This window comes from Anopheles coluzzii, chromosome 2, assembly GCF_943734685.1.
Source record: "Anopheles coluzzii chromosome 2, AcolN3, whole genome shotgun sequence".
NCBI lineage: Eukaryota > Metazoa > Arthropoda > Insecta > Diptera > Culicidae > Anopheles > Anopheles coluzzii.
Genome location: NC_064670.1, coordinates 72,803,528 through 72,815,977, shown reverse-complemented (window position 1 = coordinate 72,815,977; position 12,450 = coordinate 72,803,528). Strand labels below are relative to the sequence as shown.

At 38.7% G+C, this 12,450-nt stretch overlaps 2 protein-coding genes across 2 annotated transcripts; both read left to right on the top strand.

Annotated features, from left to right (window-relative positions):
- The first annotated feature begins 6,895 nt into the window (after positions 1-6,895).
- Positions 6,896-7,987, top strand: LOC120956061 (uncharacterized). Its single transcript, XM_049611060.1, has 3 exons — positions 6,896-7,363; positions 7,427-7,734; positions 7,812-7,987. Exons 1-3 carry the CDS (start codon positions 6,897-6,899, stop codon positions 7,985-7,987), a joined length of 951 nt encoding a protein of 316 aa, XP_049467017.1. The 5' UTR covers position 6,896.
- Positions 7,988-8,697: 710 nt separating this feature from the next.
- Positions 8,698-12,089, top strand: LOC125908348 (uncharacterized). Its single transcript, XM_049611059.1, has 3 exons — positions 8,698-9,186; positions 9,250-9,557; positions 11,677-12,089. Exons 1-3 carry the CDS (start codon positions 8,720-8,722, stop codon positions 12,087-12,089), a joined length of 1,188 nt encoding a protein of 395 aa, XP_049467016.1. The 5' UTR covers positions 8,698-8,719.
- The last annotated feature ends 361 nt before the right edge of the window (positions 12,090-12,450 follow it).

The window sequence follows — 12,450 nt, the reverse complement described above, 5'->3', positions numbered from 1 at the left end:
GAATAATATTGAAAAACTAAATGTTAACTGTGTGAAATAAATGGGGAAAAACACACATGAAATAAATTGCTGGGTAATACTAATACATCTAAATCAAAACTAAAATTGTTTTACTAGCTCAACTGATGATTGCTACCACTAAAATTGAAGTTGAAAACTCACAACCACCTCAGCAGCAGTATGAAATGACACAGCAGCAGTGTGCGTTTTGTTGACATCCGCTAAATTTGGATTTTAAGCATTTATAATACATTTTTTGGTGTATATTTCATTTTTTCAACACTTTATTCAACAAGTGAATGATAAAAAATAATCTCTGAGCTGTTAATTGGCATTTTTTTTACGCTAAACAATGTCAAAGCGAAATGTTGCCAGCAACATTCATAGACCACCTCAGCGATATGTTGCCGAGCAACAATGTTGCGCGCAACAAGATTAGACCGCTGACTGTGCATCGCACACTTTTGTATGGGATTTGACAGATAACGTCGGACGTGCAACATCGTCGTACAGAGTGGCCAGATTATGTTTGCGGTTTTCGGTAGGCGCATCAAAATTTGATCGGTAGTTTTCGGTATTAGTTAAAGATTTTTTCGGTAGTTTTCGGTCGGCTTTGAAGTGTTGAGCGGGGAAGGAGGGGGGGGGGGGGGGGGTTGTCGGAGATGGAAGCTGATCTGTCCCATGAAGAGCAGCACGAGAAAATAACATCTTTCATTTATTTAAAGGACATAGTTTAGATTTGGTTCATAGCGATCACATGAGGCCTTTCTGAAGTGTCGATCTGAAAATTGTACTAGGGAATTTAACCCAACAAATGATTGGGACGCTCTAGCAGCAATTGAACGCGACATCGAACATGAAAAATATATGGGATTTATGAAGTGCAGACACGGGCCTAAGTTGTCTCTGTTGAACTTCTGGTTCTGATTGCTAGTGATTTCCATATAAGAATTAATACATTAAGTGATTTGGGAAGTGGTTACATGACTTTTTGGTCAGTATTAAGAAAAAATCTGTGATTTTCGGTAGGATAAATGAAAAATCGGTAGTTTTAGGGGGCTCATCTGTGAATCGGTAGGCATATCAAAAATCGGTATTTCTGGTCACTCTGTCGTCGTATGACGGGACCATTTTTTTATTTCGTCGGATCGTCGCATCCGATGTTATCGCGACCTAGTATTACAGAAATTAAATACTTTTGTTATACGCATGGAAACGGACGACCCAGCCCGTAAAGTCTTTTTAGGCCGTCCACAAGGACAGAGGAGGCGTGGTAGGCCCAAATTAAGGTGGCAAGATGGCGTGGAGGCGTCCGCCTTTAAGGCCGGGATAACGGACTGGCAGACGAAGGCGCGAGACCGTGAGCGGTTTCGGACACTCCTGAGGCAGGCCAAGACCGCAAAGCGGTTGTAGCGCCGGATAAGTAAGTAAGTAAATACTTTTGTGAAACCCATGAAGGCAGACAATTAATTAATGATAAATAATAATAAATAAGAACAACAATCAGGCTTATTCTTTTCTTGCAATCGAGACGTCTCGACGTCGAGATGAATCTTCTTCTTCTTCTTTTTGGCTCAACAACCGTTGTCTGTCAAAGCCTGCCTGTACCAATACTTTGGGCTTGGCTTTCAGTGACTTATTTATCCCCCCATAGCAGGATAGTCAGTCCTACGTATGGCGGCACGGTCCATTTGGGGCTTGAACCCATGGCGGGCATGTTGTTAAGTCATACGAGTCGACGACTGTACTATGAGACCGGCTTAAATATATATTGATGAATATCGAGATGAAGATTGCTTAAAAAAATGGTTTACTTTGAAACTAAACCATCCCGCCACTAACAGCGGTTTCGAAGTTGCCATAGAAATGTGTCAAATACAGGCGACCCCCGAGTTACGACTGTATTTGGGACCGAAAAAAGAGCTCAAAGCAAGGCGTAAGTCGAAATCGTCGTAAGTCGAGAACAACTCGTTTATAACCACAGGTTGTGAGTCGAAAGCTTAATTCAAATATTCCGTTAAGTTTTATGAATTGCCCATACAGTTACACGATTATACTTCACTATTTCAGACAACAAAAAGCTATATTTTGTAGCATATTTTATAGTTCAATGTATATTATATTTCGTTCAATATAATTAGTGTAAGTAGAGGAAATATAAATGTTAAGAGCAGTATTATTTATCATCTGCTTTATTTTTTGACGATGAAATTTTCTATAGACAACTGCTTTAATGCATTTTTCTTTTCGTTGTAAATTGCCTTATAATACGCAAACTCATCATTTACACGGCTTTTGAATGCTGCGAAATGCTGTTCATCGCTTTCCTGTGCTTCGATTTCTGATAAAGCAATGCTCAGATGCTCAAATGCTTTAGCTAATTTGGCTGCTGAAAAATCTCTCTTATGCGCGTTAGGCACCTCACAACTTACAGTAGCAACCTCATCATCAGAACTGTTGTTTTGTTCCTCAATAGATTGCATTTCCAACAACTCGTTATTTGATAACGGCTCATTTTGATAAATAATAAGCTCATTGATGTCATCAATGTATGCCTCAATATTTAAATGCAACAGTAGGGATGCACACTGTTGTCTTATTTGTAGCACGTCATCTGCGCTATATTCTTCTAGAAAATCGTAATTTTCCTCTTGAAATACATTTTTCCAACATCGACCCAATGTAACTTGCGTTACCTCATTCCAAGCCGCTGAAATGTTGTTGATAGCGTCATAAACATTGTATTTTTTCCAGAACTCGATCAATGTCTCATGATTTGTTTCTATGCTCTCAATTGCTTTTGAAAATGTTCGACGTAGGTAGTACGATTTGAAAGTGGCAATAACACCCTGGTCCATGGGCTGCAACAGTGCAGTCGTTCTGGGAGGGAAAAACACCACCTCTACGTTAGGATGAATTTCATTTAAATCGACAGGATGTCCTGGGGCATTATCCAACAAAAGCAGAACTTCGAAAGGAATTTTAAGTTTTTCTAAATATGCTTTTACTTCTAGAATAAAATTTTCTTTAAACCAAATTACCAAATTCCAAAAAAATTACTCTGGTCACCCATGCTTTCTTGTTTGCTTTCCATATCACTGGAAGCGTCTGCGTGTCAATATTCTTAAATGCTCTTGGCTTCAGTGAATGATACACTGCAAGTGGTTTAAGCTTGCAGTTTCCAGATAAATTAGCTCCTAACATTATGGTAACACGTTCCTTACCTATTTTGAAGCCTGGCATTGATTCAACTTCCTTGGAAATGAAGCTACGAGATGGCATTTTTTTCCAAAACAACGCCGTCTCATCAACGTTAAATATCTGCTCAGCAAGATACCCTTTCGTGTTTACAATATCGGCCAACTGCTTTGGAAATGATATCGCTGCAATTTCATCTGCACTGGATGCTTCACCGGTGATCTTAATATTATGCAGATTTGAACTTTTTTTGAAACGATTAAACCAACCAGCACTAGCTTTAAAATCTTCTAGAACCTCTATTTCTGACTTAGATCGTAAATCTTCGTACAATGATTTGGCTTTTTCTTGGATATTTCTAGTGCTTAATGGAATTCTTTTATCCGTGATATCGTCTATCCAAATGATTAGTAGTCTTTCCATTTCGGTTAATGTACCAAGCCTTTTTTGGGTTACAATCGTTCCTTGTAATGATATACAGGCGGTCCCCGAGATACACGGTACCTCTTATACGCGGATTCGGAGATACACGGTTTTCTAAATTTGACAGTTCTTTGAGCAAATTGTACTGTTTTGACACATCAATTGTAAATTGTCAAATAATTTCCGTTTCGATCCAATGTTAAAAACTTTTTAAAAAGGTTTAAAACTGTTACATTTAGTCAGAATCATATCAAATAATTCATAAAATGACTATAACCGCCCCCTACTTGCAAAATTACACGAATTTTTTTGATATTTTAGCTGGAAATCACGAGATTCGACTTACGCGGAAATTCGAGATACGCGGAATTTTGCGGCCGTTTTCGGTCCCCATTAACCGTGTATCTCGGGGACCGCCTGTATTACCTTTAGTACAATCTTTGATGCGATCTTTGTTTTTTACGATTGTTTTAATCGTCGATACCGGCCGTTTTTTTGTCTGGCAATTGAAGCAAAATCTTTCCCACTTTCATACATACGTATTATCTCCAGCTTGTCCACAAAACTGATGGTACTTCTTTGCTTTGTTTTGTTCTCTGCTATTATCTTTTTTAAACCTTTCTCCATTTTTTACTCCTTTTAATGATCTATAAATAATATCAACAAAATGCAAAATACGGCAGTGTAAGTACGTTTGAAGAAAAAGTCTCCAGTGAAGAAAAATACTCACTGCTTGAGTTTATGTTCACTCTTCAATACCAAACATATGTGAATAACAACTGCAAGCCACGAGAGTTGAAGCGCACTAATTCAAATGCTAGGCCAGTGCGCATTCATACAAGAAAATGTAGATGCATTCACACCAATGCACGGGAACATGTGTTGGAGTTGAAAAAACCATCGATCTCCAACACAGGCTAAATTGCATTGTCTGCGCCCCACCGCAGACCGTATTGTCTACACGCCAGCGCCGACAGTATTGTTCGCACGCCAGCACAGATGTTGCGATTTGTCGAGTTTACCCATCACTATTGTCTAAGTGGCTCCGGAAGGTATGTGAAAGGAGTGTGGTATGTGGTAGGGTATGTGAATACTCAGTGCTCCAAACCGTGTGCTAAACCATTTGGAGCCGCCGGGATCATTTGGCTCCGGGTGGAATCGTGGTGGAATTACTGATAATCAGAAACCTTTCGGCGCTGTGGGTACGAAATCGAGAGCCCATCACTAGTAGCCAGGATTGTTTTCTACATGATTCAACACATACATACATGTTGTAGCATACACGGTTTTCGCGCAAAACGTCGATGATGATCACGAGACACACGAAACCGACAACCAAGAGAACATTCCCAACAAAAAAGAATAGAGGGACAAAGAATATAAAAGAAGAAAGCATGTGAAATGTGTTTATACTTTTTTTTTTGCTAGGAGTTTTTGCTAGGAATACAAAGGATGGCAAATCCAATACAGAAATCTAAAAATTGTCGTTACGGATAATATGATCTAGAAATCGTTTTCAATTGTATATTATTTAATCTTCTCGACATTATTTCGCTATTCCCTTAAAGTAATTATCGAGAATGTATAAGTTTATGCCAACCATTTCATTTTTTTATTCAGTGAAGGCCATTAATTTTTAACGGTTGCCGGTGAAAATTAAAAAATAACTGTCAATTTGAACAAAATAACAACTGTCAACTGTCAACATCAAAATCGTCGTATCTGCGAATCGGCGTATCTCGAGGGGGTCGTAACTCGCGGGACGCCTGTCCCGAGCCGCAGAGCTGAGCGACTTCTGAAGGAAATGAGGGAAAGAGATAGCACATGAGCCTGCTTCGAATGTCATTTTGGCAGACAACAGGCCGAGACGTATGAAGCGCCTGGATGCGGGGTGGAAAAATGGTTGCCAAATTCGTATGTGACGTGAGAAAAAGTAAACAAAATAGAAAAGCGCCAAAACAAACCGATTTTTATAATCACTCTTAACGCATCAGCACGCATTACTGCCAAAAACGCATTGAAACCCCTTCTTTATTTGACCAATAAAGAAATACAAACCAATTTTCTTTGCGTTGCAAGCACAATTCGTGATTTTGCGGCACAATTTTGTTTTATTTGTTTATTTTTAGGTTATTATCATGGATAAGGCCCAACAAGTACATACCATTCGGAAAAAATATACAACCGGCAAAGCAATATGGACGCATTTGGAACAGGAATGGGAAGCAGAAAACAATTTAGCAACAGCTTCTATATCGAATTCAAACCAGGAAGTTCATGGTGAGTACATTTGGTGCTATAGTTTTTAATATAGTGCAGTGAAAGTAGTGAATTGTGCAAGCTATCATACGATAGTTAATTGCACAAATGTGTAGTGTGTGGGACGGTGCAATCCAACAACCAATCCCGCACGACAAAATCGAGCAGTTTTGTAGCTCGGATTTCCGATCGCTCTCCGCCAAAAGCGATCGAAAAAGCGAGCAGAAATGTCAGGGAAAACGCTTGGATTGCGATCGAAGAAATATTTCAATCCTAAAATTTCAGCGCTGAAAATTTCGAAATATTTCATTTAAAAATTTGCAACAATTTTGAATGCGAAATATTTCACAGCCATGGGCTGTGAAATGTGTTTGCAGTTTGAGTTTGAGAAGTTTTCGATCGCTTTGCGCAGCGGGATAGAGAAAACTACTTTTTTAGAACGATGCTCAATGCTTTCCAAGGGGAATTTAGGGGTCACGGGGACGATCGTCAGCCTGCACAACTTAACAGCATGCCCGTCGTGATTCTAAGCCTCATTTGACCCCCCATCCCACGGACTGACAATCCGTTTGCTTGGTAGTGAATAAGTCTCGAGAACCTGAAAAGCCCGGTATGTCCGCGTAGGACGTTTCGCCAAATAGAATAAGGAGACCTCGGAGAAAGTATGTTAATTTATTTTAGTGTAAGCTGCTGCCGTCATCAAAGAGGCACCCTATGCGTGATGATATCCTCTTGAATTAATTTAGCCTCTCAGACCCTTCCCCCACCGCTGACATAAAAGAGGCACAAACAAGTAACCAAAATGAGCATCCTCCCTGCTTTTCTCCTACTTAATTGTTACATGACTGAAATTTAAAATTCGCCAGATAATTAGAAGGTCTGATAAGAGCCATTAAAGTAGAATTTCTTAATATAAGGGTGAATTTTCGGATATTTTTTTAAATCTTGATCTAATTAATATATCAAATTTTATTATATTTATTTTATTGCGTTTACTTTACACAGGTCAACCGAATATGTCAAGCGTATGCTTTGATGAAGATCCATCAATTGAATGGTTGGAAGATGATGAGGACGTCCGTATCTACCGCCTTTGTATATCTCAACCTGATGTGTTGAATGACTCCCATGATGAGGAACAATTTGTTGAATGGTTGGAAGAAGAAGAGGACGGTCACAGCTGCCACCAAATGTCGGACGAAAGCGACATTGAAGATCAGGATGAGTATAGTGAATTTGATAGAGCCCACAAGAATCAAGTATTTGTTGAAACGATGCGATTGTGGGCTCTGAAACATCAAATCACGCATGCCGCTATTAATGATTTCTTAGAAGCAATACTAAAAACAACTGATTTTTATGTTCCTAGAGATTCCAGGACATTTCTGAAGACTCCTGTAGGCGTGGGAAAAGAAATTGAAAATTTGGCTGGTGGACAAATGTGGTACAAAGGAATAGATAAATCTCTGCAAGAACAGTTTCGGTAGTAACATCAATTCAACTGTTACCTTATTTTACTAGTCATTAATGTTTTTGTTTATTTCAGCACTACTCCGCCTCCTGTAGATTCATTTGAATTGAATATTTCTATGGATGGTATTCCTCTGCATAATAGCGGAACTACCCAGTTCTGGCCCATTTTGATGCAGCTGCATGGTATTCCTGATGTTCCAATAATGACTATTGGAATATTTTGTGGAACTTCTAAACCGGATAATGCAGAGGATTATCTGCGCCGTCTGGTAACAGAAATAAATGATGTCCAGGACAACGGAGTAGTTATAAATGGAAAACGTATTTCCATCTCACTAAGAGCGTTACTTGCAGACGCCCCTGCTATAGCGTTCATCAAATGTAAGTATTCACGATTGTACGATTTCATGAAAAGGAAAGATATCTAACACATTAACATTGTATTCCATCGATTTTAGGTGTCAAAAACCACAATGGCATACATGGATGCCATAAATGCAAAATTTTGGGTAGAAGCTACATGGGAAGGATGATCTTCGAGGGAACAGCAGAAGCACGAACGAACGAAGAATTTAGAAATGGAGATTACTCCATAGGACATCAGATACGCCCATCGCCGTTGTTAGATATTTAACACTTAAACATAGTATTAAGACTACCTACTTCGGACGATTTACATTTAGTATATTATGGAGTGTTGAGGAAATTAGTGATATTAGTGATGCAGTTTGAGTTTGAGAAGTTTTCGATCGCTTTGCGCAGCGGGATAGAGAAAACTACTTTTTTAGAACGATGCTCAATGCTTTCCAAGGGGAATTTAGGGGTCACGGGGACGATCGTCAGCCTGCACAACTTAACAGCATGCCCGTCGTGATTCTAAGCCTCATTTGACCCCCCATCCCACGGACTGACAATCCGTTTGCTTGGTAGTGAATAAGTCTCGAGAACCTGAAAAGCCCGGTATGTCCGCGTAGGACGTTTCGCCAAATAGAATAAGGAGACCTCGGAGAAAGTATGTTAATTTATTTTAGTGTAAGCTGCTGCCGTCATCAAAGAGGCACCCTATGCGTGATGATATCCTCTTGAATTAATTTAGCCTCTCAGACCCTTCCCCCACCGCTGACATAAAAGAGGCACAAACAAGTAACCAAAATGAGCATCCTCCCTGCTTTTCTCCTACTTAATTGTTACATGACTGAAATTTAAAATTCGCCAGATAATTAGAAGGTCTGATAAGAGCCATTAAAGTAGAATTTCTTAATATAAGGGTGAATTTTCGGATATTTTTTTAAATCTTGACCTAATTAATATATCAAATTTTATTATATTTATTTTATTGCGTTTACTTTACACAGGTCAACCGAATATGTCAAGCGTATGCTTTGATGAAGATCCATCAATTGAATGGTTGGAAGATGATGAGGACGTCCGTATCTACCGCCTTTGTATATCTCAACCTGATGTGTTGAATGACTCCCATGATGAGGAACAATTTGTTGAATGGTTGGAAGAAGAAGAGGACGGTCACAGCTGCCACCAAATGTCGGACGAAAGCGACATTGAAGATCAGGATGAGTATAGTGAATTTGATAGAGCCCACAAGAATCAAGTATTTGTTGAAACGATGCGATTGTGGGCTCTGAAACATCAAATCACGCATGCCGCTATTAATGATTTCTTAGAAGCAATACTAAAAACAACTGATTTTTATGTTCCTAGAGATTCCAGGACATTTCTGAAGACTCCTGTAGGCGTGGGAAAAGAAATTGAAAATTTGGCTGGTGGACAAATGTGGTACAAAGGAATAGATAAATCTCTGCAAGAACAGTTTCGGTAGTAACATCAATTCAACTGTTACCTTATTTTACTAGTCATTAATGTTTTTGTTTATTTCAGCACTACTCCGCCTCCTGTAGATTCATTTGAATTGAATATTTCTATGGATGGTATTCCTCTGCATAATAGCGGAACTACCCAGTTCTGGCCCATTTTGATGCAGCTGCATGGTATTCCTGATGTTCCAATAATGACTATTGGAATATTTTGTGGAACTTCTAAACCGGATAATGCAGAGGATTATCTGCGCCGTCTGGTAACAGAAATAAATGATGTCCAGGACAACGGAGTAGTTATAAATGGAAAACGTATTTCCATCTCACTAAGAGCGTTACTTGCAGACGCCCCTGCTATAGCGTTCATCAAATGTAAGTATTCACGATTGTACGATTTCATGAAAAGGAAAGATATCTAACACATTAACATTGTATTCCATCGATTTTAGGTGTCAAAAACCACAATGGCATACATGGATGCCATAAATGCAAAATTTTGGGTAGAAGCTACATGGGAAGGATGATCTTCGAGGGAACAGCAGAAGCACGAACGAACGAAGAATTTAGAAATGGAGATTACTCCATAGGACATCAGATACGCCCATCGCCGTTGTTAGATATTTAACACTTAAACATAGTATTAAGACTACCTACTTCGGACGATTTACATTTAGTATATTATGGAGTGTTGAGGAAATTAGTGATAGGTTTTACGACAGGATGTTTTATAAACGAGAAATGGAATTTAGATGAGCAGGATGAAATTTCAGGGCCTCTAGTTCAAATTAAATTACCAGCAGAATTTCAGAGAGCAGTAAGGTCCCTTAAATGTTCAAAATTTTGGAAGGCGTCCGAATACCGAACGTTCCTACATCACATCAGCGTTCCTCTTTTAAAAGGCAGAATAAGTGACAGGGCATATCACCATTTTAAACTGTTGGTTGTAGGCATTACAATGTTTTCCTCAAAAAATTAGCAAGACTATTGAAAGTACGCAGGGTCATTATTAGATCAATTTGTTTCAGAATTTAGTTCAATTTACGACCGTAAGTTTATGACTTACAATGTTCATACTCTATTGCATGTACAAGAAGATGTAGAAAATATCGGACCCCTTCCAACAATTTCAACGTTCCCAGTCGAAAACAAATATCAGCAAATTAAAAGATTTGTCAGGACAGGGAATAATTGCTTGAGCCAAGTCGTAGGTAGGATAGGCGAACTTAGTAGAATTGAAACAAGTACACAGAAAACAAAATTAACTTATCCATATATAAAATTAAGACAGGAAGAGGCAATTTTACACGTGAGGTCAGATTTTGTTTTAAGACAGGGAAATAGAAACGCATGGTTTTTAAAAGAAATAATGAAATAGTTCGATACATCAGGGCAACCGAATTATCAGGAACGTTCGTTATTGAGGGGCACGAGATTTTAAGGAAAAGGGCAGCTTTCACGTATCCATGTAGTTCAGAAGTAATATTTAATTACATAGCTAGCGTAGATGATTTATCATCTGAAATAGTTAGGATAAATGTTAGGGATGTTAAATGTAAGTTTGTAGCGATATCGTTAGATGGAGGAGTATCTTTTCATTTTAGTCCTTTAACGCACACGTTTCAAGAGTAGCTAGCTAGTTCGATAGTGCAATAGAAATAGGCAAAGAGGAGCTTTTTTCAATATTTAAAATTTTGTTTGTATTATTTTTCTTTTTCAGCTGGCTAGCAAATGCTAAGATACTTCATGCGTATCTTTAACTCCTATCCCAACCTGCTTGTGGTGCTAGCTGGATTATTATTGAAGAATGCAGATGTATTGCTTCACAATTATAAACTAATAGGGATGGAGGAACTTTTAATATGTTACTAAATTTGGTTCATAAATAAATGTATTATTTGATTTCATTGATTAATAATTGTTTACATTTTTTATATTTCTGTGAATCTTTACAAATTTACTTATAATATTCTAAACTTCTAAAGTGAAACTATTTCCCGCAACGTTTTTGTTTCATTCCTTCCCTTCCCATGATCCATTTTACTCACTAAAATCTTCTTCACGTAGTCGTCATTCAATTGAAGAAATTTGTTTCCTCCAGCAAATTTGATTAATACGAATACATTTTCAAACGCAGCAAATGCGACTTTTTAATTGGGACGACCAATCCCTAACCAACTACATTTTGAAAGAAATTCCCTAGTGAACAATAGATCTATTATTTTGTCAAGTCTTTCTTTAACAAATTTTATATGATCAATTGCATACAAAAGCGAGCATAGCATCTCAGCCATATACGTATTAACCTCTAAATTAGCATTAAAGGTTTCTAACTCTTCTTTTGTTTCAATGGCAGTGATGGCTGTATTGCGTGAGGTTGTCCCAGCTCTCGGATTCATTGCATTAAACATAATTTTGACCTCAGCCGCAGTCTGCTTCGATAGTTTAATAAGAATGTCTACTTTTTCATCAAGTGAATTATTATGCGCGCCAGATGATGAAGATGAATCAGGTAAAGACGTCAGACTGGGCGAGGATGACCGTCCGGAAGAGCATCGCTGTCCCGGCATGGCTGACGAACTGGGCATAGATCCTTTGAAAAGAAATGTACCGAGAACATCAGTGATGTGTGGCGGTGACGATGGGATGGTCAAAAATGACGGTCCGGAAGAGGATTTCTGTCCCGGTACGGCTGACGAACCGGGCATAGATCCATCGAAAAGAAACTTACCGGAAACATCACAGATGGGTGGTGGTGACGATGAGACTGCCAAGAATGTCGAATCAAGAATGACAGCGGGGACGACCGATGGAACAGACGGTGGAGCAGATAAATCCGATGGATTGGAGGTGCTAATTTCCATCATTTCGAGAATCGGCTGTGATGCGAATGTTGCATATCGATGATCATGATAAATGTTTTGCATTTTCCTAAAAAGATAATTGTTACGTTGGCGTTTGATTAATATTAGATTCTAACATGATTGAAAGCATCTCATCAACTTACCTGAGCGTATAAGCTTCTGGACAGTCACAAAGCCGGTACACGGAGTGGAGTTTTCGTAAGTATGCCTCTTGATAAAAAAATACCTTAACAAAATTTCCTCTATTCACAGAATTCAAATTCGGTAGAACAGAACAATGCAGAATTAACAGTCGGCACATATAGACAGGTCATGCTTGATGGGGTGAATATGACGTCACGGTGGGACCTATGTGTGCCTACTTGTGTAAAAGAGATAAAGCACATATGCAACATACAAAAGCA

Excerpts from the sequence above, each read along its gene's own strand:
- LOC120956061 (XM_049611060.1), top strand. The coding sequence starts at position 6,897 with ATGTCAAGCGTATGCTTTGATGAAGATCCATCAATTGAATGGTTGGAA. Across the intron at positions 7,364-7,426 it reads TCTCTGCAAGAACAGTTTCG|CACTACTCCGCCTCCTGTAG; the intron begins GTAGTAACATCA and ends TGTTTATTTCAG. Across the intron at positions 7,735-7,811 it reads TGCTATAGCGTTCATCAAAT|GTGTCAAAAACCACAATGGC; the intron begins GTAAGTATTCAC and ends CATCGATTTTAG.
- LOC125908348 (XM_049611059.1), top strand. The coding sequence starts at position 8,720 with ATGTCAAGCGTATGCTTTGATGAAGATCCATCAATTGAATGGTTGGAA. Across the intron at positions 9,187-9,249 it reads TCTCTGCAAGAACAGTTTCG|CACTACTCCGCCTCCTGTAG; the intron begins GTAGTAACATCA and ends TGTTTATTTCAG. Across the intron at positions 9,558-11,676 it reads TGCTATAGCGTTCATCAAAT|ATGATGAAGATGAATCAGGT; the intron begins GTAAGTATTCAC and ends TATGCGCGCCAG.